Source organism: Falco punctatus, assembly GCF_963210335.1.
Source record: "Falco punctatus genome assembly, chromosome: 7".
Taxonomy (NCBI): Eukaryota; Metazoa; Chordata; class Aves; order Falconiformes; family Falconidae; genus Falco; species Falco punctatus.
In genome coordinates, this window is record NC_137587.1 from 56,246,701 (window position 1) to 56,274,691 (window position 27,991).

At 54.7% G+C, this 27,991-nt stretch overlaps 1 protein-coding gene across 2 annotated transcripts; it reads left to right on the top strand.

The window, feature by feature from the left end:
* The first annotated feature begins 1,313 nt into the window (after window positions 1–1,313).
* Window positions 1,314–27,724, top strand: ONECUT1 (one cut homeobox 1). 2 transcript variants are annotated; one of them, XR_013929387.1, is made up of 2 exons: window positions 1,314–9,091; window positions 17,482–17,592. XR_013929387.1 is itself a non-coding variant. In XM_080394990.1 (2 exons), the coding sequence occupies exons 1-2, from the start codon at window positions 1,811–1,813 to the stop codon at window positions 17,772–17,774; spliced, it is 1,374 nt and encodes a 457-aa protein (XP_080251116.1). In that variant the 5' UTR covers window positions 1,314–1,810; the 3' UTR covers window positions 17,775–27,724. The 2 variants fall into 2 exon arrangements, 1 of the variants encoding a protein (XP_080251116.1); XM_080394990.1 differs by having other exon boundaries at window positions 1,314–2,891; window positions 17,482–27,724.
* Window positions 27,725–27,991: the final 267 nt, after the last annotated feature.

The following is a 27,991-nucleotide window of genomic DNA, read 5'->3' on the forward strand; positions in this document are numbered from 1 at the left end:
TCCTGCAGCCCGCATTCCCCGTGGGGCTGGTGGCCCGCTGGCAGCGGGCTCCGGGCTCCCAGCAGGGAAGGACCCTCAGAGCTTTAGGCGAAGCGAAGGAAGGGTGACGGACCCCCGTTACCGGCTCGGCACGGGTCGCGCCGGGGAGCCGCGCAGGGGAACGGTGTGCTCTCGCTCCGCGTCCCACCGGCGGCGGCTCGGCTGGGGCAGGTGCTCCAGCCCTGTCTCCCTCTCCATGCCAAAGACGCCCGGCCTCCGGGGCGAGCCCCGCCGCGGCAGGGACCTGCTTGCTGTCCCCGGGCCTCGCCGGGGCGAGAGGCCCCGACGGCGGAGCGGGGGGAAGCGGCGGCGGCCGGGGCGGCCTTTGTGCGCTGCCCGCCCGGTGCTCCCGGCGGCGGCCCCGCCGCTCTCCCGCGGCGAGCCCCGTCCCTCCCGCCGCTCGGCTCCGCGCACACGCTGCACTCTGCCCGGCGTGGTTCGTTATTGTTAATGGGCGAACAATAGGCACATCTGCCCTTTCTTCCAGCATAAAGGCACCTTAGCTAACGAGGGGGGCTGGCGGGTGGGCTTGCTTTTTCTTTCTCCTCCTCTTTCTTTTGAGGGGAAAAAAATAAAAGAAAACCAGAGGCACGTCCGGCTGCTGGGCTCTTCGGGGCATATGCTCGCCTTGCACCGCCGGGCACTGGCCCCGGGCCGCTCGGCGTCCCCGGCGGGGGCTGGAGGGGGGGTCCCTCCCCATCGCTTTGCCTGGTTGGACCCAGCGGGATCTCGGGCGGCGACGGGGGGGGGGGGGGTGAGGGTGGAACGACACACACGACGACGGGACGACAGCTTGAGGGGGTGGGGGGGACGAGAGCTGAGGCGCAGGGGGTACCCCGGCTGGACCCGGGACGCAGCGCCGCGGGTCTCCCGGCTCCCGTGCCCAGGCCAGGTAACGGGAAGTTTCCCTGCAGGGGAGCGCAGAGGAGCGATCCCCGGGCCGGTGGGCGTGCGGGACACGGCGCGGGGTGCGAGGCACACGGCGGGCACGGCCCGCGGGCGCCCCCGGGCAGGGCGGTCTCAGCCCCGGAAGCTCACGGTGAGGTGAGGGTGAGGAGGCTCCGCGCTCACGGAAAACGTGGAGTCACCGAAGGGGCGGGGCGGGCGGCCCCAATACCCTTGAGCCGCCCGGTGGAGGCGGGGTGTGAGCCCGGCCCTTTGTGCCCGGCGGCAGCGTGTGTGGGTGAGGTGGGCGCTAGGGCCCGTGGGCATTCGGTGCGGTGGGGGTGGGCGCTAGGGCCCGGGGCGACGGCACGGGGCAGCGCAGCACCACCAACTCTGGGCGCTGCCGCGCGGGGCTCACCTCCTTAATAGGGGCGGTGACGTCACGGGGGGCGGGGGCGGGCGGTGCGGGGGCGGTGCGGGGGCGCCGCGCGCATGCGCCGGGCCGGCGGCCGCGCCGCTGCAGCAGCGGAGCGGTGTCCAAACGGCGGAGCGCAGTGAGAGCCATGGCTAGAGATGGCGAGGGACGCGGCCAGACACCCGCCGCGGCTGCGGAGCCTGGCCTGAGGGAGCGGGGGCCCTAAACCCACCGACGGCGTCATCCAACAACAGGAAAAAAACCCAAATAAATAAATTACAAAAAAAAAGGGGGAAAAAAAAAAAAGGAACGGCCACCAGCCCGGCAGCAGCAGCACCGCCACCAGCCCACAGCGCCCGCCCGCCGCTGCCGGCCCGCGGGAAGAACCGGCCCGCGGCCGCCGCGAAGAGCTCCGGGACGCCCCGCCGCCCACCAGATAGATGTGCGGTCCAGCCGCCCGCACGGCCGACGATGAACGCGCAGCTGGCGATGGAGAACATCGGCGATCTGCACGGGGTGAGCCATGAGCCGGTGCCCGCCGCCGCTGACCTGATGAGCGGCAGCCCCCACCACCGGAGCGCGGTGGCCCACCGCGGCAGCCACCTGCCGGCCCACCCGCGCTCCATGGGCATGGCGTCCATCCTCGACGGCGGCGACTACCACCACCACCACCGGCCGCCCGACCACGCGCTGACGGGCCCCCTGCACCCCACCATGACCATGGCCTGCGAGACACCCCCCGGCATGAGCATGAGCAGCACCTACACCACGTTAACCCCTCTGCAGCCTCTACCTCCCATCTCGACGGTCTCGGACAAGTTCCCTCACCACCACCACCACCATCACCACCACCACCACCCCCACCAGCGGATACCGGGCAACGTGAGCGGCAGCTTCACGCTCATGCGGGACGAGAGGGGTCTGGCGTCTATGAACAATCTCTACACCCCCTACCATAAGGATGTTACCGGCATGGGGCAAAGCCTCTCTCCGTTGTCTGGATCGGGCCTGGGGAGCATCCACAACTCCCAGCAAGGGCTGCCCCACTACGCTCACCCCAGTGCCACCATGCCCGCCGAGAAAATGCTCACCCCAAACGGATTTGAAGCCCACCACCCTGCCATGTTAGCCAGGCATGGCGACCAACACCTCACCCCCACCTCCGCTGGCATGGTGCCTATCAACGGGATCCCACACCACCCCCATGCCCACTTGAACGCCCAGAGCCACGGGCAGATCCTGGGCTCTGCCAGGGAGCAAAACCCTTCTGTAACTGGTTCGCAGGTCAACAGTGGAAGTAATTCAGGGCAAATGGAAGAAATCAATACCAAAGAAGTAGCTCAGAGGATCACCACCGAGCTCAAGCGGTACAGCATCCCCCAGGCTATCTTCGCCCAGAGGGTGCTGTGCCGCTCCCAAGGGACCCTCTCAGACCTGCTGAGGAACCCCAAGCCTTGGAGCAAGCTCAAATCCGGCCGGGAGACCTTCCGCAGGATGTGGAAGTGGCTCCAGGAGCCGGAGTTTCAGCGGATGTCTGCTCTGCGGCTGGCAGGTGAGCCCGCTGCGGAGCGGTCGGGGCACGCCGGGGACCCGGGCCTGGGCAGGCCGCCCCGCTCCCCGCCTGCCCCCGCCGAGCAGCCCCGGTCCCCCCCTCCGCCGCTCCGTTTCTCCTCTCTGCCCGCTCCCCCTCCAGGCTCCGCGCCCCTGGCCCCGGCCGGCTCCTCCGCGCCGCTCTCCCGGCTTCCAGACAAAGCCGAGCCGGGGCTCGGGCTGCGCACTGCGGCGGCCCGGCTCTCCCCGTGCGCCCGGGCGGGGCGCGCCCGCCAGCCTCGCCCGTCTACGGCGGGTCGGCGCCCGGCGTGCCCGGTAACGGGGCGCCGCCGACACCCGCGCCGGCCGGCGGCAGCGCTTTCACCGGCGGCTGTCTGAGCGGCCAGGCCCGGTACGGCCCGCGGAGGGGTGCGGCGGAGCCGCGGCAGCGCTCCGCCGGGGGGACTCGGTGCGCCTGCTTTGTGCGGGGGGCGGCGGCCCCGGGGCGGCGGCGGGCTCCGGTCGCAGTCTCCGGCGGGGCTGCGGGCCGGCGTCGCTCCGTGTCCCTTGCTCGGGCCGGGGTCGAATGCTGGGGCGAGGGTTCCCCACACACGGTGCGGGCCCGGCGTGCGACTGATGGCTGAGAAGCGCTGTTGGCTGAAACAGTTAGGTTAGGGGTTTTTTTGTTTTTTTTTTTTACTGGTTGTAATTATTATTAGGCCGTGGAGTTAGAATTTCGTGTGGATGCCTCTGCATGAGACAGGCAGCCTGTGTCGCGGCTCCGCGCTGCTCCAGCGCCTCAGCACCCCTCAGTGTTCACCGGCTCGGTGTGCTCCCAGCGCGGCTCCCGCATTGTCTGCGGGGGCCGCCGTCCCGCCTGGTGCCCGGCCGCCCCGAGCCCGCCAGCCTGCGCTGCCAGCGCAGAGCCCGGGTTTAATACGCCGCGAGTGAGGGTTTGTTAATTAAGTGATAGGTCTCCATTAATTTGTCCCTGGAGAACGCGAGACAGTCAATCCGAGTTGGAGCCGGGGTCACTGAGCCGTTTCACAGACAAAAAACCGGGAAGGGCCAAATCTTTCCGCTCGCAAACGCACAAATGGTTCTGCGCTTTCGACTACCACGACGGGGGGAAGCGGCAACGGCTTCCCGACCGTGCGGGGCTCCGGCGCCGCCGCCGCCCTGCTCCTCGCCTGTTCTCCGCCACCCTTCTCGCTTCTGGAGCCGATGCGGCGGTAGGAAGGGCCCGTGGCGGGGTCTCCCTCCCTCTCCGGCCGGCCCTGCGGTGCACGCCGCTGGGAGGACGTTGCGCTCTTGGCTTCCACTCCTGCGGAGTCCGTTTCAAAGGTCTGGGCGCTCAGAAAATGCCCTTTCCTCCTTCCTTTCCTCAACAACTACCCCGCCAGGAGAAAGCTCTCGTCTTGCTGGTGCTACCCGGGAGTGGAGGATGGAGTTTGTGTTTCCAATATCCCCGTAACGATTGCTAAGGAGAACTTGTTTCGATTTGGAGCGTATTTTTACGACAATTCGGTCGACCTGAATCTCCGCTCATTTGCATAGATCGATACTGGAAACAACCCCTCGCTTCGGAGTCTGTTGGCATTCCCTCAGTGGCGCTGCCGGCCGGGGAGCTCTGCCAGCCCCGGCTGCGGGGCCGGGCAGGAGGGAGGTGGCAGCTCCGCCGGGGGCCGGCCGGGCTCTGCCCAGCTGCCGGGCCCGGAGAGGCCTATTGTTCGCTTCTGCCCTCAAACCGCCCCTTCCTCCGGCCGCCGCAGCGCTGCCCTCGCATAACCGGCTCCCGGTAATCCCGTTAGGGAGACAAAGCCTCATTATTCCGCCTTCCCTTTCCGATGCAACCTGAAAGCCGGCACCTTACAGAAACTGGCTCCCCGGGGCAAAACGGGGCGCGCGGCCCGGGGAGGCAGTGGGCGACCGTGGGTGTCGGGGAGGGACGGCCGTGGCCCAGCGTTCCGCAGCCCCTGGAGCCGAGGCGGCGCCGGGTTCCGCGGGGCGCTCCCCGCTCTGCCGGGGGCTCGGAGGCCTCGGCCGGCGCTGCCCCGCCTGGGCGCCGGCGGCCCCGCAGCACGTGGTCATTTGCATAGCGCCGCGTCCCAGCCAATGGGGGCGGCCCGCGGCGCCCCCCGCCCCGCCCCGCGCAGGCAGCGCCGCGCTGCGCGCCCCTCCGCGCTGCCCGGCCGGCGCTGCAGGCAATCTGCGGTAAATGCATCAAGTATCGATTTTATTTTGTGCAGCTTTTAAATGTGTGATGATCTCGCTAAGTGGTAAAAATCTGCCCCGATTGATATTGATGTATGAACATTAATTCAAAATATCATAAATTACTCCAGCCGACGCAAATTAAATTTCACATCCAAATTATAACTGGCTCCCGGGCGTTTAGAAAATTATCAGGTAGATAAATACCCGGAGCGGAGCCCTCGCCGCCTTCGCCTCCTCCCTTTCTGATGTCCAGGAGGCGGTGAGGGGGATGGAGCCTGCTTATTTTAGGCCTCGCGGTCTCGCCCAGCACTTTATCTCGAGTATTTGCCCCTTCCAGCCGCCCCTGGGGGATTCCTACCTCCCAGATTACAGAAGCTCCGACAAATAGAGGAAAAATTGGTAGTTACATGGAAGCAGGATTGAGGTCTTGACACTTCCTGGGCTGTCTCTTGAAATGTAAGCAGAACTGCTAATTGCAAAGCTGACCTCTTCCAGCCTCCATCTTATTCATCCCACCTTCTTTCTCCTCTCTGTTCTCTTTTCCTTTGTCTGCCCCCCTCTCTCTCCCCCTCTGGCGCTGAATATTTATCTATTTGGCCGTTTCTCCGTTAGTTAGTCTTCCTTCCCTCCCCCTGCCTTCCTGACATTCGGAAGGGCAGCAAAGGGGTACCGAAACAAATAAATACAATGTAAAGAAAATGTACAGCCCTTTGCAGCCTGCTGGGACTGCAGGGGGAATTTATTTCGGGTTATATTCTTGGGGGGGGGACGACACGGGGACACACTGACAGGAGGGGATAAGGAAGGCGAAACCCCACTCTTTCAGGGAAAAATGACCTGCTTGGAAAAAAAGACCTGCTTGGAGCCGTGTGCGCCGGCCCGGCGGGAAGCGCCCGAGGGAGAAACGCGGCAGCGGAAGGTTCCGGGAAAGGGGCTCGGGGTGTGCGGGCTGCCGAGGCCTCCCCGACCGCGCACCGCTGCCCCAGCCCGCCCCGGGGCGCGGGGGAGCCGCGATCGCCGGTGGGGCTCGGGGAGCGGGGGGCGGCCCGGCCTGTTCCTCCGCAGCTGCTCGGCGCCTGCCCGCGCCCCGCTGCTGTTTTCCATAGATGCATGTCTTTTTCTCCCCTCCTCTTTTTCTCGCTCCCTTGCCTCCCAACGTGAATCCTGGATAAGCTGGAAGCTTGGGAAGCCGGCGAGGAATTCTCGCCAGGTTAACTGTAAAGAAATCGATGCAGCCATCGGAGCGCTTTCCGCGTTAAATGTGAAATGTAACGCGCGCCGCCCGCGCCCCGCCGGCCGCCCCAGCCCGCCGGGGGAAGGTCGCCGCCGCCCCGGCCGCGGTTGCCTCATTAGGGCCTGTTTAATATTTACCCGGCGGGGACTCTGCGTAAAAGCATTTGCATCAGGGAGGCGGAGGGCATCGACCGGGGGCTTCACCGCCGCCATCCCGAGCACGGCGCGGGCCCGGGGGCAAGGGCCTGCCCCTCCCCGCCCCGCGGGCCGCCCGGGCCCGGCTCCGCGCACCGTGGGCGGCGGCAGCGGCCCCTCCGCAAGGTGCCCCGACCCGGTGAGGCGGGAGGGCGGCCCCCAGCCCGCCCCCGGCGCTGGGAGCCGCGCTTGTTTGCCGGCCGCGTCCTTGCGGCGGGATTGATTTACAGCCCCTCGCACACAGCCGCGTTTACCCTTCGTTAATGTTTGCCCGGGGGGGGAGGCGGAGCGGGGCCGGGCGACGGCCAGCCGCCTTCCTCTGCGCCGGGCCGGCCCCGTGCCCCGCCCCGTGGAGCCCCGCCGGCGGAGCGCTGCTCGGCCCGTGCCTCTTCTCTGTTCCTTCGTTTGTTTGTTTGTTTGTTTGTTTGTTTTAATTACCCGCCGCGTGGTAGGGAGGCGCCGGGGGGCCGTGCCCCGCTCCCCCCCTCGCTGCCATGTGGATGAAGTAGCCTGAAAGCGGGGCCGCTCCCGACCGCGAGCACCGACCGGGTCGCCCCGAGGGCCCGCACGGCCGGGCTGTGGGCGCGATGCCGGCATGACCCGGACCGTCTGTCCGCCCCGACCGGCCAGGGCCACCGAGCCGGCCGCAGCCCTCGCCACGTGCCTCCCTCCGTTCCCAGGGGCTCTGCGCCATCTACTGACCGCCGGTGGGCGGGAGCCGGCCCCGCCGGCCGGAGCCTCCTGCCCGCACCGGGCAGCGGCGGCGGCTGCCCCGGGCCTGGAGGCGGCGGCTCCGGCGAGCGCTGCGGGCCGGGCTGCGCCTGGCGGGGTGCGCTGCGCCGCTGCCCTGCGCCGCTGCCCGCGCGTCTCCGCCCGCTGCACGGCGCTTCCTCGGGCCGAGCGCGGGCGGCGTGCCCGGCGTCAGCACCGCGGACAGCTCCCGCCGGAACGGCCCCGCTCCCGGCCCCGCTCCCGGCACGGCCCCACTCCCCGTGCGTCCCCACTCCCGGGCGAGCCCCGCTCCCGGTACAGCCTCACTGAAGGTACGGCCCCACTTCCGGGCGAGCCCCGCGGCGGGCCGGGACGAAGCCAGCCCTCCCGTTGCGGGGCCGAGGCGGCCCGGAGCGCAGCCGCAGGGCTTTGCCGAGCCGCCCCACGGCTGCCGGCTGCCACGGGCAGCTACGCCGCATCGATCACGGGGCGGGCTGCGCCGCTGCGGGGCGGGCCGGGCTCTGTCCCCCCCGGGCTGCGTGCTCGGGCCGCCCGCGGGGGCAGCAGCGGGAGCGGGAGCGGCTGAGCCGGGCAGCGCGCCCCGGGGCTGGATTCCTTCGTGCGGGTGCGTGGCCGGAGGGGAAACGACCCCCCAGCACTGTAACCGTGCGTGACCCTGCCCCGGGGGGGAGGATGGTGCCCCGGGAGGGAGGGGAGCGGCGGGGTGCCGGGGCTGAGCCCGCCGCAGGTGCCGCCGGCGGGAGCCCGGGCGCTGCCACCCGCCCGTCAGGCAGCCGGGAAGGTCGGGACAAAATTAACTGGGAACGCACAGGCCGGGAACGCATCGGTGGCTGTGCTTGCACGCACCGGCAAGGCTCCGCCGCTCGTGCTTGGCTCGGGCAGCCTTCCCCCGTCCCCGGTGCAGCAGAAGGATCCCCGTGACCCCCGCACAGGGGGCGGGTTCGTTTGGAGGGGGACCCGAGGTGACTCCCAAGCGCAGGAACCGCTGCTGAAGCGCTGGTGGTTTTAACCTGAAGGCTGCAGGCATCGAGGGGAGTTTTCCCCCAGGACCGAGTGGGGACTTAGCGTGGCATCCTGTCGTGTACTTCCACGATCAAATCGATAAATGTTGATTCGCATTTCAAACATAAATCTATCTGGATTAATCGTATACTGACAGGGAAGCGACCAGTGCTTACTGGCTTTCTTCGGAAACGCCGCTTGCTTGAGCCATTTTGCTTAAGAGGAAGTCAGTTTTATGATGCTGAAGGAGTAATTTATAGGAACAATTTATTAGCTCAACAGTAGTTTTGATTTTTTCCCCATTGCAGGGCGATAGGAAATCTCCGTGGTAACATTTTACGTACAGCCCAAATGGCAATTAAAACGCAATGGATTGCTGTTCCGCAGGTGTGCCAGAGCTGCTGCGGATGGTGTAACCTCGGCGCTGGTGTGTGCAAGCCCTTTCTGGCGGACCATTAGCAATGCTGCTGCTTCAATTAGCTGCAAGTACTAAATCGGATGACACGGGGGCGTCTTCCTCAGCGACCTCCGCGCAGAAGCCGCTGCAGTCAACCCGCTCTGAGGTTGGGGGTGTTAAGGCGCAGCGATGCTGGCTGCATTGCTGCCTGCCTTGCTCTAGGTGCGTCGGTCAGAGGTGCGGGCGGGATTCCCGCGGGTGCGCAGCGCTCCCCGCGCAGGAGCGGGCTGCTGCGCCGCTGCCGTAACGCCCCCAGCACGGAGGGACTTCTTGATGTCATCGGCGCCGCGTTCATCGTCACTTGAGACACGGCTTGCTGTTCCGATTATGGTGTCGGAATTGGCTGCGGGCTCAGGAACCGGAGCGGGGAAAGCGGGAACGGGCAGGTAGGGCCTTGGGAAAGGAGCTGGCCGGGTCCCTGAGCCCGGCTGGCACCCTTAGCGCCCCGGGGAGGGTTTTGGATGGGTCGCGTCACTTCACCGCTCAGAGGCTCCATCCTCGGCGGCTGCAGCGGAGCCCGGGGCTGGGGCAGCAGAACGGGGCGCAACACCCGGGGCTCATCCGAGCGCGTCGGAACCCGCCCCGGGGGCTTCACCCCCGTCGCGCCGCTCAGCGAGGCTCTGCCGCAGCCCCGTGCGGACCCCGTGCAGCTCCGCAGCAGCCTGTGCGCTGCGCACCCGCGCAGGAACGCGCGGGGCGGAGCGGCCGGTGCTCCCGGGGCAGCGCGGAGCGGTGCGGTGCGGTGCGGAGCGGAGCGGACAGCGCTGCCCAGCCGGGCAGTGCGGAGCGGGCGGTGTTTCTTGGCGGAGCGGTGCGAGGCGGCCGGTGCTCCCCGGCTGGGCCGTGCGGCGCGGTGCGGTGCGGCGCTGTGGGGTGCGGTGCGGCGCGGTGCTGTGGGGTGCGGTGCGGCGCTGTGTGGTGCGGTGCGGTGCAGTGCGGCGCTGTGCGGTGCGGTGCAGTGCGGCGCTGTGCGGTGCGGCGCTGTGTGGTGCGGTGCGGTGCAGTGCGGCGCTGTGGGGTGCGGTGCAGTGCGGCGCTGTGGGGTGCGGTGCGGTGCAGTGTGGCGCTGTGCGGTGCGGCGCTGTGTGGTGCGGTGCGGTGCGGCGCTGTGGGGTGCGGTGCGGTGCAGTGTGGCGCTGTGCGGTGCGGCGCTGTGTGGTGCGGTGCGGTGCAGTGTGGCGCTGTGCGGTGCGGTGCGCGCCCCCCGCTGTGCAGCGGCGAGCAGCGGGCGCCACCCAGGGGCCGGGGGCTGCCTGTGCCGCTGAGGCGGGGGGGGATGGGGCCGAGAAGAACTAACACGATTAAAATATTGATGTAGTCTCAAGAATCGTTCATTAAGGCAATTTAATCTTTGCTATTAAATGTCCTTTCAATTCATTTGGGGTAATTAAGATGCAGTTTAAGTGATTAAATTCTAATTACTTATGCTAGACAAAGAAATATTTGTCACAGTAATATGGTTAACTAAAGACCCAGCTAAAGAAATTTAACATTTACTTGAAATGATATCGCAGGAAAATCGGGTGCTTTCCCCGGACTGATCCAGTTAGTGCTATATTCTGTAGTGGTGATGTCAGCTCACTCAAGTGGTCACAGATCCATCAACACCACAAGTTTGTGTAAACCCCAGAATCCCAAAGTGTTGAGTCAGTGCTCCGCAGTCACATTCACTTAATTATTCCAGGGGCAGCAAATGAAGGTCGTTCATTTTAATACATTGTGCAGGAGCGAGATGTTTACCATTCAGTCTTAGCTGGGATCCGTGTGCTGCCAGGCTGCTGTCGGCCTGTGAGCCTCCCATACAGGGACGTGTTTTTACCTCTTTTCATGGTATGAAATAACAAAACTGTTGCCTGGGCTCGATGGCAGAGAAATAAGATACAAATCAACTGACCTCGGAGTAGATGGCTACACCTGCACTCTAAAGAAGTGTAAATACAAATTGCTAGAGAGACAAGTGCAAAATGCTGAATGGTGCCAGGAGTAATGAGAAATAATTTAGCATGGGAGCAGACATTTCGGAATAGCACATACTGTCTTCATTTGAAAGGGGAAAGTTTTGGGGAGCAACCAACAAACATGCAGGCTTTCATCACTGCCATGGGAATGGCCTTATCCTACAGCAGGCTGGTGCTTTGGGGAATGCTCTTTGCAGCATCAATGCTATCTGCTACCTGCTACAGTGGCAGCACACAGCCACGAGCTGCCCCGATGTGCAGCGGCTTTGTCTCACACAGCACCTTGCTAGTGATCCTGTCTCCCAGGCACCTGTGAAGGCCCTGGGGCAGTGACAAGCAGGATGGGGCAGCCCAGGGGACCACCAAATGGCGACCTGTCATAGTGAATGGCACACAGGAGCTGTGGTTACTCATCCAGGCCAAACAGATCCACTCACTTTGAGTTCTCATGGTGAAGTCTGCCCTCAGGTATGTGTCTAATAGGCCCCTTATCTTCTTCTCATGTTCCCCCAAATACAAAGTTTTTGATAATTAGGAAAGAAGATCTGCCATCTGTGTGTCTCTCTGCACACTCCAGAGGTGTTATTCACATGATAAGGATGGAGCTTATCACTCTTTATTATATATTATCATCACCTTGAATTTACCATAAACTTTTGGCTACTTGCTTCCACCGAGCTGTTGTAGCCAGCAAGATTAGGGCTATCTCTGACGGCCAAAGTCCTTATGCAGTTTCAACCTCCTATGGAAATCCTGCAGCCTTTTCCACCCAAAGGTAGAGCCTCCTTCGGAGGAATATTCTCCAGGAGAGCTTGTACCAGCAAAGAGTTTTTACTCTCTGAAAAACGTTGTTGGGTATCTTGTGATGTTTCGAAACTAGAAGCAGATACTTTAGAAAGACATTCCCAGGGTCTTAGTGGGCACAGTTCAGGCCCAGCCTTTATAGACCTGGCACAATAGAGATGAGCAAATACACATAAGGAGAGAATTCCAAGAAGGTTTTTTATGTCTCTAAGACGTGTCCCGTACACATGAAATTGGAATAGCTAAATGAGTAGGCTTTGCAAGAGGAGGGGGAAAAGATGATAATAACAAAACTTTTGAGAACTCTCTCAAGTCAGTCTGAAATACTTCTCCTCTCCTACGACACACGCAGAAATGCAGGACTGTTGTCAGCACTTCTTTAAGCTGGGCTGCATCAATTATTTTGTGGGGTTTTCCCACTTGTGGGAAGGGTGACTGCTCTGAACCCAGAGCAATGAAGCTGTTGGCTTGTAAGCTCTTCATTGCTTTCTGGGAACCTCGCACTGGAGTCTTTGAAAGAAGCATAAAGCAGTTGCTTTTTCTCCTGCCTGTCAGAAGCAAATATAATGCTCATGAATGGTAAGGGTGAGACAGTCCTCAAAACAAGACCAGTCCGGTGAGGGTGGTGCTGAGCAGCCCAGAGCTCAGTGCTGATTTTACCTTCTGATGTGTAGCCACCAGAAAGTGCCTCCTCAGGCAAGACAGAGCCGAGCCCACAGGTGTGAGAGATCCCCAATCCTCCTTGCTCCCCAGAATGAACATCTCGGCTACAAAACGGGTTCCTACAGATTGTTCTGTCTGTAGCGTCCAGCTCAACCTTCCAGGCACGGCACCAATTGCTGTCAAATAATATATCAAATGTGACAGAAATTAGCGTGGTGTGAACTGGTTCATGGGGAGCTGAACCAAGACCGCCACCTCATCTTGTACAGGGCATTCGATGGCCATCAAGTAATAATGGCTTGTGGTCAGCAGTGACCTGGGCCAGAGCTGGAAATGTGACCTGTCACTTCAGGGTGAGAGGCCCTGTACCACATCGCTGGTGGCCAGCACACTGTCTCCTCTTCATGTCAACCAGGCTCGGCATTCCGCAGGGCTGGGGAGGTTATCATGTGTGCATCTCTCCGCTGCTGGTCTGGACCCCCTGTAGGTACAGGCAGAGGGGAAAAGGGCTGCCTGTAGGTGGGCACCCACTGTGCGCATCACCTTCCTCCTCCTTGGGGCGAGCAGGCTCGTGCCACGGCACCGGTGGGATTGTCCACTTCCCTTCCCAGGGGAGCTGCAATGCCATGCTGGTGCGGGGCGCTTGGGCAGGGTGCTCCCCTGCTGCCACCCAGGGTCCCTGCTCCCTTTCCAGCCACCTTGTACAGAAAAAACCCCGGTTCTGCCCATCGCGTGTGCCTGTCCGGGAGCTACAGGAGCTGCTGCTGGCAGCTGGTGAGCGGTGTGACATGTCGGAACACGTGGCCACTGCCTTAGCCTCTTTGGGGTGTGTGTCCCCAAACCAAACCAGCGGAGAGCAGGTTGATGGAGAGTATTGCCGGTTTTGTTCTTTGCTTCTGGTTTTCAGAAAGGAAAATTCATGTTGGCCAGATACAGCTAGGCACATATGTACGCACCAAGCGCTCCTGAAAATCAATTTATGGTAATCAGGGCTTTTTCCTTAGATTTTTAAAAGAAATCCACAGTCTAGGGATGAAAGACTAGATCAAGCGTCAGGGTTAACACCTGGGCTTACTGTAATCTTGACTTTTAGACTGACAGAACGGTGTAGTTCACATCACAGGTGGGCAAAACACCCTCTTTGCTATCAACCTAAAGATGCAATTAGTGCGTTTTCATAGGGGACGTGATCCTGCTCACACCTCTGGCAGAGCAGGACCAATCCCACTGTGCCGCACGGAGCCAGGCCAGCTGGGTGCTGCAGGAGGGGGTGGCAGATGGTGGAGCTGCAGCCATGAGAGCCCGTTTGGTACCGCGCACAGGCAGCCGGGCCTCCATGAGATACACAGAGCTTACAAGGTTTGGCAAGTTACCTTAGCCAAATCCCTCGGGCAACTGAGAAGGAACAAAGGGAGACAAAAATAGATTGATGGACTGTATCAGGAGGATTGCAAGTGTCAAAGATATCTGTTGCTCAGGGCAGAGGAAGATGGAAGTGACTGGAAGAGGCCAGAGTTCAGCAGTGGATTTATACGGCTCCTTGTGGCACTGATAATATTACATTGTCATATCTGCACATGTGTTGCCAGAGTCAAAGCGACTCTTTCTTCATCCTCTGCTTGGCTTTTTTCTTAACTAGACTTTCTTAAGGCTTTTTCAAAAGGCATCACAAGGGGCATGTCTCAGCCGGGGCAGCCCAGAGAGCAGGCGCACGGCTGTCACGGTGGGGAGCCAGGGCAGCCTCGGGGGAGCACAGCACCCCGCAAAGCACCCAGATCCAGCTTCTGTGCTGCAGGAGAGGGTCCTCTCACAGCGCTCACAGGCAGGGGCATGTGAAGGACATCAGTGCAAATTACTTCTATTATCTTCTGCTGCGTAAAATAAAATCCAGGTGAAGGTGTGGGATAAACAGTTTTGAAGACAGGCTCTGGTGTCTGCCCAGAAAAGGGTTTTGGTCGGTGCCTCTGGAGCCTCCGCTGCAGTGGCCACCCTGGCCGGCAGTAGAGGAGGAGCTGGCCCAGGCAGACATAGCTGCCCGGTGGGAGCGTGTCCTGGGCTGAGCACAGGGTGCTGGCACTGGCCCGGGTGGCCCCCGTTTGCCAGCCCCCGCAGTGCAAGCTGGCCAGCCGCAGTGCCTGCTCTGGGTATCTGATCACATTGGAGCAGATTTTCTCCCGTGGTATACATTTGTTCTCTGGCAAGCTGGAAGCTACAATTTATTATTAAAATTGATTGGCTCCAGTGCAGGAAAAACGATCGTAAGGAAACCCTATTACGGTTTTTCATTATCACCATTATTTATTTTTAAGTGCTATTAATATTCCTGGGTCTGGACAAGGCAGAAGATGAGAGGTGGTGTTCACCCTTGCTGCTCACGGCCCCAGGCCGGCAGTGCTGTCTGCAAGGGCTCTTTGAGCAATTAAGCATATTGGAAAATTTTTGCCCTCAACCTACCTCTGGCAAATGCTAACAGGGGTAGAGCTGAAAAGGAAACAGCTTTCACGTTGCCTGAAAATGATCTGGTTTTTGAAGGCATTCCCAGTCTCCCTGAGGTGGAAAAAGGCTCTGCTGGTGTGCGGCTCAGCCAGCACCAGTGGCGCGGGAGGACCCAGCATCCAGACCGGGCTGGGCTGCCTCGGTTTCACCTGTTGGTGCTGAGCCATGGTCTGGCAGGGACCGGACCTGTTGCTGGTGGGTCTTTGTGTCTCGAATAAGGTCCCAAACTGTAACTGAGTCAGTGCCTCACTCTCAGCCAACACATCCCTAGTCCTTAGTTGGGAGCAGGAGAACTCCATCCAGCTTGGATGTGAGGAAGAGAACTATCTCATTCTGTAAGCTGACCTAGAGTGTACCTTCACCGGCTCCCACCTGGTGTGGACCAAGCCTCAGGAGACCAGCATCCCTGCATGATACTTTGTTAAAAATGTTAAAATGTTAAAATGTTAAAAAATGAAGTCTGTGTTGGCCAGCGGGAGGAAGGGATGGCTCCCAGCTTCTCCAGGGAGCACTATGGGAACCTTACCACTCGCTTTCTGATGGGCTTGACTGAACTGAAGCTTTATGTGCAAAACACTAAAATTGGCTTATTTGTATCACAGATTGGATAGGATTTATTTTTTCTGCCCAGCAATAAGCACTTTTGTCTCTTACCCCCATGATGTTACTAGCGGTAATTATGAGGTCTCTGATACAACTGAAGTTGAGGAACAAGGTGTAACTCTTGAGACATTCTAAGGAAATAATTATTCAGGAACATTACATTTCAGGAGATGAGCACAAGCTCAGGAAGACAATGTGTTAAGCGAGTTAGCTTCACAATAGGTGGTTGGGGGTTTCTTTATTCTCTGTGATTTCAGAGAACTCGTGTACTAGTTTGTGATTGAAACTCAGAGGTTTGCACCACTGATTGACCTAGCTGTGTATCTACTGCTGTGACCTCATTTGTGCCATGACAATTCCTGCTGAAGCGCTGTACGGTGCTGGCTCAGCTCACATTATTTGCATAGTTAAGATTTTGTGACAAACAATGATCTGGGCAGAGAATCTAGGTAAAATATTTGTGTAGTCTTTGAAAAAGGAAGATGTAAAGCAGCATGGCCAGAAATGAAGTGTTAGGCACAGCAAACAGCACCGGCATTTGGTTGGTCTCTTTTCCTGCATGAGCCCATTAGCAGGGGCAGCGTCAGAACGTGAAGCGGTCACAGAGCTGAACTTCTGCGGCTGCTTTCACAGGAACTTCTGATCATCAAATGGTGAGATGTTTATAAAGGACTGAGATGCTGGTGGTGCCTTCTTTGCTCCGCATTCCTAATATTTGTCGGTAAATAACAGACTATTCTTGCAAAAGTATTTTCAAGCCTGGAGTTATTGACTTTAACTTCCAATGGGGATGCAGAATTATTCCGGCAGGCACTGTTCCCCACAGTGAGTTCAGCAGCTTAACTTCAGTGGGGGCTCGCTTGCATGAGAAAACCTGTTTTTCAGCCCAGAAGCTTCACAGTGTTTTAGAGATCAGGATGTAACTTCAAAGCACTCTTCAAAGGTTTTCAGATAAAAATAACCGTGGAAGATATGGGTTTGGCATCCCAGACCATTTGATTGATGTGTCACTGCTTATGAAAGAACCTGTAGCTGGAATATATATTATTAGGAGCTCTTCAAAAGATTCACCTCAGAGGGGGCTGAGACGCTGGCATCTCGTCCCTGCCTGCCTGGGCCAGAAGAAGGTGCCTTTGCATCTCCTGGATCTTTCTGTCTGATCCATGTGGTTGCTGTTTCTCTTAAGTACAAAAGGTGGATGACTATTTTTAGACCTCCCTTGAGCAATTATGCCAAGGCTGGCTCTCGGTTGCAATAAAAGATGTAGGAAGGACCTTTGGTGAAGTAATCTGCTGCTTTCATTCCAAGAACCGCCAAATAGGTGGAGACACTGCACAAAATTCTTCATATAATCAGCACTGATCTCCACAGAAATCAGGACTAGACAGGCACATAGACAGAACATCCACATTACCTTCAGAAATACATCTCTAAACCAGCATTAAAGGACATTGTTAGAGAAAAAAGGGGAAACAGACAACTTCAGACTCTTTTGAAAGCAAGACAGAGCAATCTCTCCTCCAAAGGAAACCTTTATCCTAGGGAAATGCTAACAAGATGAGCTGGCAGACAGTCAAAGGCTGGTGGGGGGATCTGGAGCCACCCTCCCATCCCAGTTGGATCCTGCCTGGCAGGCGATCTGCAAGGCAGATTTCTAATTGCAAGCACCCTTTAATAACGTAGAGCAAAATAAAAGCCAGAAAGGGAAAGAAGGGATGAGAGGTAAAACAAGATGAAATTCTATAAGGAATATTTATTTACTGCACCATTGTTCTTAATGTCACATGGTTTGTTTTGTTCAGAATACATAATCATCTGGCCTGTAAGACTGTAGTAGCATCCTGCTTTCTCCCAGTTCCTTATTTCTTGGCCAATAAAAGCTACAAAAATGTGTTGACAACAAATAATGAAGGTGAAAAAGGTGGCCAAGATCAACTCTATTGCTCAATGAATTTCCACTCTACCTTATAGGAATATTGCATAGTTAAATTCCCAGCACTAATGGGTGTTATTACAACGTAAGCTCTTGGTAGTAGCATTAGATGAGTTTTAACAGGCAACAACAAAGGTATTCCCTAACTTCTATTCCTTATATTTGTTATAGTTTATAATAAGTGAGAAAATTAAATGTCACGCATCCTCTCCAAATGCAGAAGCTGACACGAATGGTCCTTTCCCCCCAGTTTGCCCTGTACCATGTGCCCCTGCGGTCCTCTGCCTGCCCTCTCTAACCATCCTCCCTTTTCTTGCAGCGTGCAAGAGGAAAGAACAGGAGCACGGGAAGGATAGAGGGAACACACCCAAAAAGCCTCGGTTGGTCTTCACGGATGTCCAGCGTCGAACTCTACATGCAATATTCAAGGAAAATAAGCGTCCATCCAAAGAATTACAAATCACCATTTCCCAGCAGCTCGGGTTGGAGCTGAGCACCGTCAGCAACTTTTTCATGAATGCACGGAGGAGGAGTCTGGATAAGTGGCAAGACGAGGGCAGCTCCAATTCAGGCAACTCATCTTCTTCATCAAGCACTTGTACCAAAGCATGAAGGAATAACCACGAACTAAACCTCGGTGGAAAAGCTTTAAAAATAAATAAATAAATAAAGACAGACCAGGACCTCAAGATAGCAGGTTTATACTTAGAACTATTTGAAAAAAATGTTATTTATAAGTCCAAAGAAACCAAAGACTTATTTCACCTGCATTATGACTTTGTTCTAAGACACACACTTTAGTAGGACGACGACTTGCAAAAAATGGAGAGGAAGAAGAAGGCGAAACGGAGGGAATGAAACGGAATGCAAAGAGAAGAGAAACAGACCACTGGTCTTACACCTTTGCCCATTATCATCTTCACCGTACTTGGCTGTTTAGTGGTTTGGAGCATAGTGATTTCTTGTCATTGAACAGACATCTCTTCAGATACGGCTCTTCACTTCCACAGCAATTGCCATGAAGGTGTATCGTGTATCCATACTGTGTACACACCGGTGGTTAGGGACTTAGTCAGGGCTGGTCTTCAGAGAGGGTTGTGCCATGGCATGACTGACAAAGCGTGGAGTCGTCTGAATTCATTTGAACGGTAGTGTGACTTTTGCTGTTTCTTGGTTTGAACTTACCCAGCGCAACGCCTGGAAACGAGTTCAAACTAGGCAAAGAAATTTTGAATGGTACCTAAACCAGTGCATTCTCTTTGTTTGTTAAGGAATGTTCAGATTTAAGAAAGGAAAACTATTCCATCCATAAAAAAAAAAAATCGACTAGCTACCAAAGAACACATTTAATAATTATATTGCAGGTATTTTATTGCAATGATTTTAATATTCCAAAGCTATTTTTACACAAAATACTATGTAGAGTTATAGGTATAAACTAATCTAACTGTATAACACATAAAACTTGTATTCAAGACTGTTATTTGCAATTAGTAAAACCACGTTATTGTTTCTTTCCGTGATTGGCAAGAAAGAATGTCATCTAAGAAGATCGCAGCCCCTGTCGGAGCACAGGTACTGATCATGGGATGCCACTTCCACTGAAGCCAGCCAGCCTTTTTGCCACTGGCTTCAATGGGAGCAAACCAAGGAGCCGTTCGAGCCATGTGTAAGGCAGCGTGGTCCTTAGTCGTGCACATCGCCATGTTGCATCGTGCCAGGCTGGCACTGCCACCCACCCACTGAGCAGTGCTGGTGGCATGGCGTGTGCTGCCATGTGCATGGCTCAGCTCTGCCATCGAGCCTGTGAACCGGAGACCCGAGGCATTCTGTATGCAAAAGGGAAAGGAATTGCAAAATGTAAAACCACAGGGCTCAGTGTTTGATCAATACTCATTGACATTCGTGAGCAGTTTTTTTTTACCTATTGACTTTACCAGGCAAAGGAGTAGCAACAGCTTTGAAGGCTTGTGGTCTTTTCCTATTGAAAACAGCGGTACAACACCAGTTAGCGTTGGAGGGAGGAGCTCTGGCATTGCTTTTGGAAGGCTGAATCCTGGTGCCTCTGAAGTCAATAGCCAAATTCCCATGACACCGAGATACAGCCTGACATTTTGTGGCTTCGTATCTGTGCGTAGCAGGCTGAGCTTTTGTCCTGTGCATTCTTTCTTGCTCATCTATTAATCAGGATAATGCATGAAATAGTTCAAAGTTTGTAGCGGAAAAGCTTTGAATGCTCTGTTGCTAACAGACCCGTAGAAGAAAAATCATCCCGTTCCTACTCTGATAAAAAGAAAAGCGTGCAACGTCTGCATATTAAATTTTAGTGTAAGGCAAAAATAGGCTTTAAAAACCATACGTGTGCCTGTTATATTTCTAACCGGTGTTTCAAATGACTGTAGTAATTCTGCTAGGTATATTAAATTCCAAAGTAACTAAATATGCAGGTATAGGCCCAATACAAGGATTAGAAATAGGTAATCTTACTTACAGCCTTTTTTAAAAAAAGAAAAAAAGAAGAGAGAGAAAGGAAAATTCAAGGTAAACTAGAATCTAACCGCCATCACCGATAGCAGATACTGGGTTTGGGGATGAAGCCCACTCAGAGTGCTAGCAATGCCAAATTGAAGCAACTTGTAGCACCAGTTATTTCCCAAGAGGACAGGGTCTAGTCAAGGTTCAGGGTATACAGTTAATTTCCAGTAAGTGTTCAGAATACAGCTGAAAATATCTCTTTATTAAAATAAAGTGAAATAAACCCAAGATTTTTGGCACTGAATATTTCTCCACATTTCCGTACGTCAAACCCACTTCAAGACTGACAAAGCAATTGTCTATGAAAATGTAATCTGTGAGGTTTTTGAGTCTCTAGCTTACCTTAAATTTTAGCAAGCTTTCTTTTAAAGTGTTCCATCCCCCCAGAGACGTAATTGACATGGGAACATTAATAAGCTCACATATAAAATATCTTATGAATGCAGTCTCGTTAGTGTAAGGTTAATAAAGGACAGTGATAACTAACATTTTAGTTTTTTCCAGCATAACACTGCTTTGTAACGTACCTATAGTTTAGAAAAGAAAGCCTTATTTATTTAAAACTTGAGAATTTAAAAATGCAGGGAAATTCAAAGTACATTGCCGCATTTTTTAGTATTTCCATTGTATTGTCTTTAGAGACTACTTGCTGAAACCAAAGAGAACTTTCATACCAGCATTAAATTTGCACCCAATATGCAATTTCAGGATCTCTGATACACACACATGCAAGCCCCCAAATAGGTCTGTGTATATATACACACACACACGCATTGTTACGGGGTGTATGTATGTATACACACACACACATATACCCACACACACTAAAACTGATGCACAAGTTCTAGATTTTAATTGTTTTGCTTTTTTTACATGTCTCTCTAAGTATATATAGACTTTCTTTTTTTTTTTTTTTTTTTTTTTAATAAGCCATTAGGAACAAAACCACTCTTCCCATAAGCAATATGCGCCTCATACTCTGAATAGGCAAAGAACACACTTTTCTTTGATTCCTTTCGAAACATGAAGCAAATAACTATGGAACTGCTCATTCTACCTGTCAAGTTGTTTTACCTCTGAGCAGACTGCCCGGCCGCACCGCCTGAAGCACGGAGAAGTTACCCAGTGCTCCCTGGCTCAGAGCCTTGCCGTTCCACAGCAGGGCATCCTCGAAGGGCAGCGTCCTGCGGGTGCTGCGCCTCCCATCACACAGGAAAGCTTGCCTCTGGCATGTTAGTCTTAGTCTTTTGGTTCACTTCATTCCTGACAAGACAGAAATTAGTTTCAAATTCAACAGAAGGACCTAAAAATCTGCCAGGAAGGGTTAGGAGAGGGAGCAGAACCTGAAACCGTTTGGCAGCATCGGGAGACGGGGCTTCAGTCGCAGGTGGCTCTGCGGGCGAGAGGGCATTAGGAACGCGCATTCGGCTCATAGGCTGCATCCAAACCTGACCGCAGTGACCCACGAGGGGAGGCTGGCCAAGAGGTGAACTGTCCGCATCCATCCCCATTGTAAATGGCATTATTAGCTTTCCAGGAAAAAAAATAAAATTAAAAAAAAAAATAAAATTCAGACCGACCTGTACGGCTCCGTTAGCCCCCTCATTGCTTTCCAGGGGCCTCAGCCTCCTCTCCTTACTCAGGTAAAGCAAACCCACCAAGAGCGAGCAAGCCAGCAACAGGGCTTTCGCTTGAGTATTTGCTCCTGCTCCAGCCCATGCCAGAAGCAAATTCCCAAGTGGCTGAAGCGGCCAGGGGTGCCCGGGTGCCCCGACACGGGACCAGCCCCTGGGCTGCCCGCGGGCACCGCTCTTCTCCTGAGAGGGATTTCAGGATAAGGCTGTGGTGGCGGCGGGTGCTGCTGCGGGGGCTGCCGCTGCCCGGAGGGCTCGGAAACACCGCTGAGCTTATACCAAAGAGTCTTAGGACACCTCTCCTCACCTGAGTTGTAAACAAGACATTTTTACCCCGCAAAATGGTCCTTCTTTCTACTACTCTTCCTCCTATTCTCCTCCTCCTCCTCCTCCTTTGTACATAAGGATGAAAACTATGCATTTAGCAAACAAAGAGAAAGCACTTACCCTTTTCTATCTCGCTGCGTTTGGGTGCATTCAAAGGCCCAGGGGCTAATTTTGAGACTTTGCTTAGCCTCCTGGTTTATTATTGTGGTGTGGTTAGCTTTACAATACATTTGGTAACTATTTGCTAAAGACAAAGAAGCAAAAGGTAAGGAATAGCTACTTCCACGTGTTAAAAAAAAAAAAAAAAGAAAAAAAAAAGAAAAAAAAAGTGTGTAAAGATCTACTATTTATAGTGTGAACCAAAGACGCTACCTCACTCGATTTCCATTGGTGATTTTAATCACATTGATGATACCAAAGAATACCAAAGATTTTTCGTGCATGGCCTCAGTCTGGAAAGGGAACTCATCCTCCTTCTTACCCCCGTCCCCCTGATCCCCCTTCCTCACCTTCACTCAGTGTGTAACCTTGTCTTCATTCTTAATGGTAACGCTACTAACCTTACGAATACTTCTCTTGCTACAACTGCTACTACTGACGATGATAAGGATAATAATAATAATAATACTAAAGCTCTAGGCAAACATGTTGCAAACTTTGTAAACTCATAGGACGAGTGCCTTGCTTGAACCAAAGTGTTAAACCGCTGTTGACCTCTTTATCTCTCACCTTATACTCTTTGAATACCTCAGCCTGTTAGAAAGGCCACTAATGAAAAAAGGAATAATTCTTCACCGTGGTGCTTTTTGCCGTGCAACCATGCAATGAAACTTTCTTTGATACCAAAGGAAAATATTTTTTTCCACTTTCTTGCTGACAAACCAAAGGTTCCCTCTTCTTTCCCCCAAAGCAGCTTGAGTCCCTCAGCCCAGACAGGCCGTGCATTGCTTTTACCAATTCCTCCAAATACCTCATAGTAATAAATCTTTAGGGTTATGTTGTATAGAGAGTCTATGTGATAAGGCAGAACTTACTAGTTTGATAATTGTTAAGGTTACTTACAAAAAGCTTTATAATTCTTATTTATTTTGTAGGGGTTGTTTTGTTTGTATATTCCTTTTATATCATTCGGTTTGGGTTTGGGTTTCTTCTTTTTTCCTTTTTTTTTTTTTGGCAGAACTTCTCTGTTATACTCAAGGAAGATCTTATTCCTGGGAATGTTTCAAAGTGGGTGAAGATCGCTGTTTGCAATGAATGCGAGAAAGGGAAACATGGCTTTGATTTCTTTTGTTTCAACGAGGATGCTTTGTGTTCGCTAGTCGATGTTCTTTTCACAGGGTAAAAAAAAAATATTCTCTGCTGTGATAAATGGTTCCTATTTTTTCTCTATAATGTGCTGTGACTTTTAATTTAATTACATTTTGTATACGCTTATTTAATCACTGCTTTAATTTATGACTATGTAGTTTAACAAAAAAAAAAAAATTGTATATAGTAGATTCAAAAATGGCCAAAGCTTTATGTTACAATCTTTTCATTCTTGATGCCGAGATGAACTGAAGGAGAGTGCTTCTCTTGACTGCAGGGTGTATCTTCAGCCTTGTCTTGGCATGCACTTCCACCCGTGTTACAAACACTGCCAGGTTACCCCCCCCGGGCCTCCCTTCCCCCCGACTTGTACATGCCAAAATGAGTGTTTCAAGGTAGTACTTTTGTCACTTAGAAAGCAGAAAGGCATTAATAGTGTGTTTTTCCTTTAATTTATTTGTCTTTTTTTAGAAAGGTTGCTTTGTGGGTGAAACCCACACATCCAAAGAATTTAAAAGTCGTTTAATGTTGAAAAGCACTGGCATTTGTGAGAGACTTTGCTGAGTTTTTGTTTTCCTTCGCCATTCGCACGGGTAGCGCAAGTAGCGGGCGTAAGCCTTGGGAGAAAAGCTAACTTGAATTTGGAAACCTTGCTCACGGAAAGGCCTTGGCCAGCGCCCCAGGGCCCGCGGGGGGGGCGGCCGAGGGGCGGCGGGTGATGGGGTGCTGTGGGGGAGCCCAGCTCGAGAGCTGGCGAGGGCTGAGGCCACCCGCGGGCCACCGCCGTGTCACCTGCTCTCCAGCCAGGGTCCGCAGGCACGGAGGGGTCGGGGTCTGCGGGGCGCAGCCAGGTCCCCCGGGAGCTGCGGCCGCATCCAGGCTCAGGGACCGTGGCAGCAGTGCAGTGCCCTGGCTGCGGGTGAGGGGGAAGGGACCTGTGCAGCATCCCTCTGAGGGGTCCAGGCACTGTGCCTGCCCCTGGCCCCCCCCAGGTCCAGGGAGGAAAAAGCAGTTTTGAGTTGAAAAGCAAAAAAAAAAAAAAAAAAAAAAAAGGAGTAATGACAATGATAATTCTGCAAAGCTGATGATGGCATCATGGCACAGAATATAGGATGCCACTCACCTGTATTTTATTTTGCATAAAGAATAGACTCTGTTTCAACTAAATGTTGTGTACTGACATGGTTTGTGATGGCTGTAAATATTTCCTTTCCCCACACAGTAGCTGAGCTCCAGATGTACCTTGTTTTCCTTTGGGGGGATAGCGGAGGGGTTGAGGGAGGGAAGGACAAGGGCAGGGTTTGAGCTTTTGGTCAAAAGTTACGCTTTCTAGATACATTTTTATACTTCAAGTATTGAAACGGGGCAATAAAGACGCTCTGAAATGCAGGATCATTAAATGGTCTGTCAGTAAGCGTTGGCTAAGTGTCTGCTTTGAATACATAAGCTAATGCTGTGCAATGAGTTACGCTTCACGTGGAGGGGGGAGACAAAGTGTTAGGCTCCAAATCCGGCACAAGCCATCGAGCACTGGACAGAACTGTGCTTGGGAAGACACAGTTTCTTTTCCTGTTCCCGTAGTTTGATTTTTCACGGTCTGTTCTGCTTTTATTGCATCCTCACCGTGGAACCGCGTTAGTTTTGCAGTCTGAACCGAACAACAGTATTAAATGAAAATAAACGTTCAAGCATTGTCTTTTACTTGCTTTGGTAGTTGTCTTCATCCCCCCTGCCCGCAGCCCAGCCCCAGCCGAGCTGCGGCCTGGGTCCCTGGGTCCCCGGGCCCCCGGCCCCCCTGCGCCCCGCGCCCCTGCCACCGCCACCTTAGCTCCATCCGCCGCCGCAGAGAGGGTGCCAGAGACAATCACAGCTCCCGGACCTGTAGAGGTAGGAAATCTTCCAAGAGCAAGAGGGAGTTCTTCCAGAGCAATGAAACAAAACTAAACAAGACAAAAAAAAAAAAAAAAGAAAAAAAAAGCAAAAAAGAAAAAAAAAACACAAAAAGAAAACAAAGCAAAGGTTTCGATAAAAGACAACTTTGCTGTCATTTTTAGTTTGCCCATTAGGAAGCAGTAGTAGTTTATGCGTTGCATCTGCATTTCAGACTAAGTGATTATTGTACCTAATTACGGTTGATTGCTAATATTTCCTCAATCTCTCTCTTAGTCAAGAGCTTCTTCTTCTGTATTTTTGTGTGTAGCGAGGACAAGTGTGATGCGCTAGGCATTATTCTGGTTTGGTTATGAGTATCTCCTGTACTGCGTTAAGATTTCCTTCAGTTACTTATTTTAAGCTTTGCTACTGTTCTCACTTTATGCCGTGCAATATCATCTGCTGTGTTTGCTAAGCAAAAAAAAAAAAAAAAGAAAAAGAAAAAAAAAAAAGAAAAAAAGCAAGTGATGATGTCATCATGCTTTTCAGTGTTACAATGTTTCAGCGTTACAATGTTTCGGCGTTTATGTAGTCACAAAAATGTAGTAAATAAAAGGTTGGATTTTCCAGCACTTTAAATTTAGACATCTCTTGCCTTCTTGTGTTTCCCCGCGGGCGGCAGGGGGCGGGGAGGGGGGGGAGCCCCGGGGCAGCCCCAGGGGCCGGGCAGCCAGGGACACTCGGGGACGGGGGGACGGGGAGGGGGGGACGGGTTCGGGGGGCACGAAACGGCACCTCGGGCTCCCCAGCGCTGCATCTTCTGACCTCCAGCCGGGCTGGGGCTGCAGCTCCCTGTCCCCATCCCCGGGCTCCCCGTCCCCGGGCTCCCCACCCCCATCCGCAGGCTCCTCGTCCCCGTCCCCGGGCTCTCTGTCCCCATCCCCGGGCTCCCCATCCACACCTCCGGGCTCCCCATTCCCGGGCTCCCCGTCCCCGGGCTCACACCCCCGGGCTCCCCATCCCCAGGCTCCCCGTCCTTGGGCTCCCTGTAACTCATCCCCGGGCTCCCCGCCCCTGGGTTCCCCATCCCCAGGCTCCCATCCCGGGGTTCCCCATCCCCAGGCTCCCCATCTCCAGGCTCCCCACCCCCGGGCTCCCATCTCCGGGCTCCCCATCTCCAGGCTCTCCATCCCCATCACGGCACCCTGCAGGGTGGGCTCCGGGGGGAGCCAGTGGCAAGCGGCTGCAGGGCCAGCGCAGTTCATCCCGGGTGCATTTCCCTAATTGAGGGGAAAAACATTAAGAAAGTAAGATGAGCAAATAATCTGGGTTTCCTTTGTATCGTCTAAGGGTATGGATGCCACCAAACCAATTCACAGAGGTGTTTCCTTTTGTGTGATGGAGTCCACCTCAGGCCCGCAGGATCAATATTTAATTGTTTAAAGGGATATTGTATTCCTTTCCTGTCACTGTTGTTAATGCCTCTGCGCTCTGTAATCCCACGGGGTCTTTTCCCGGGGATCTGATCAGAGAGATTACCCATCACTCGGGAGCAGTGGGAGGAGAGTCCCCGGCCGTAAAAGATTCAGCAATGCATTGAACCGTTTTCTCTCTATCTCCTAATGAAGTGATGAAGCGTGTGCCACAAACTAGCAGCGTTTTGTGGCAAATCGGGTTGCGCTGCTGAGAGGAGGATTAAACCTTCATCTTTGTCCCATAAATCACAGCATCAGCTACATTTATTCTGATGGATGGTCTGGACTGTACTGACAATATTTTATCTCTGGAAGCGCCTGCAGCCTGTGCCCTGATGTGCAATTTCTTTTTACTGCTAAGCCGAGAGAGACGCTGAGCGCATCTGCTCGGAGAGCACCTCTCAGGCTTGGTATTCCAAGGCCATGCCAGAAGCCAAAGCATCACCCACAACCCATGTCCAGGGCAAGCTCAGAGGCAAAGGGGTGATGGGAAGCCAGAAACGTCCTCTGTCCCCAGAAGGAGGACTGGCAGGGTTTGCTCCCTGGAGCATCGTGCCAGCCAGGCCTGGGATAATTTAGTGCTGACTCAGGTCGGTAGCTCCGTGGGATGGTGCTGGCCAGGGCCGTGGTGCCAAGTGAGGGCTGCAGCATACCCTGCTGCGTGCAGCACCCTCGCCCAGAAGAGAAACCCCCCCTCCAGGGACACAGCAAAATGCTTTTTCGATTAAAAATATTCTGGAGATGCCACAGGGGTCGAAGCCCATCAAGCAGCTGTGGGGACCATCTACAAGGTTCTCATCCCACAGGCCAGGGGAGAACAACAGGCAGCACATGGGCAAAGCCCGGTGCAGCTGCAGCTTGAGCATGTCCTTGAGCATGCCCCGGCTGCTGTGGCAGGGACAGCTGGGGTGTCCAGGAGCCTGTACAGATTCCCAGTTACTTCCTCATATTGGAGCTTTATGTTCCTGGTGGAGTTGCACTGAGCTCCAGTGCGCTCCCCCCACCTCAGCGTGCTGAGGGAGCCAGCTGGGCTTACCCCAGCTGCCCAAACCCCGACCCAAAACGAGCTTCACAAACGTCACTTTCTGAGCACTAGCAGAGACTGGCGAAGGCCAGCAAGCAGAGCAGTGCAAAACAGCTCCCCAGCACAGGGAGAGAAGCTGCTTTTGTCTCTGGTCTGCCTGCACCCTCCGGGGACAGAGCAGCGGTGGCTGGGTGCTGCCTTCGCTCACCCTACCGGGCAGGAGGCCACTGTTGGTGGCAGCACTGGCAGCAAAGGCCACACAGGTGATGCAGCACCTGGCAGCCTATTTGCATGTGATTAACTCAGGCCAATAAAGGCTGGCCAGGCTGAACTCTCCTCTCTCAGCTGGAGGAGCTGGGTCTGGTATGTTTGGAGGGAGAATATGTGCTGCTTGTGCTGGAGGGAGGGCTGGAGGGAGGGCTGCTTTGTGCTCAAGTTGGAGCTTTGCACGTGCAGGGTGGTGGCAGTGGTCACGTGCCCTGTGTGGGAGGGGGCAGTGCTGCTGTTGAGGTTATAAATTAACAATAAGTGCTAAAGCAGGGGTGTAGGGGATGGCTAATGAGGCAGGGGACAGAGGTGGAGGGATGTGCTGCCTGCAGGGCAGGGAGGTCCCCGGCAGGTACTGGGGGGTGGCTGTGCTGGGGCTGCCTGAGC

Excerpts from the sequence above, each read along its gene's own strand:
- ONECUT1 (XM_080394990.1), top strand. The coding sequence starts at position 1,811 with ATGAACGCGCAGCTGGCGATGGAGAACATCGGCGATCTGCACGGGGTG. Across the intron at positions 2,892-17,481 it reads GTCTGCTCTGCGGCTGGCAG|CGTGCAAGAGGAAAGAACAG; the intron begins GTGAGCCCGCTG and ends CTTTTCTTGCAG.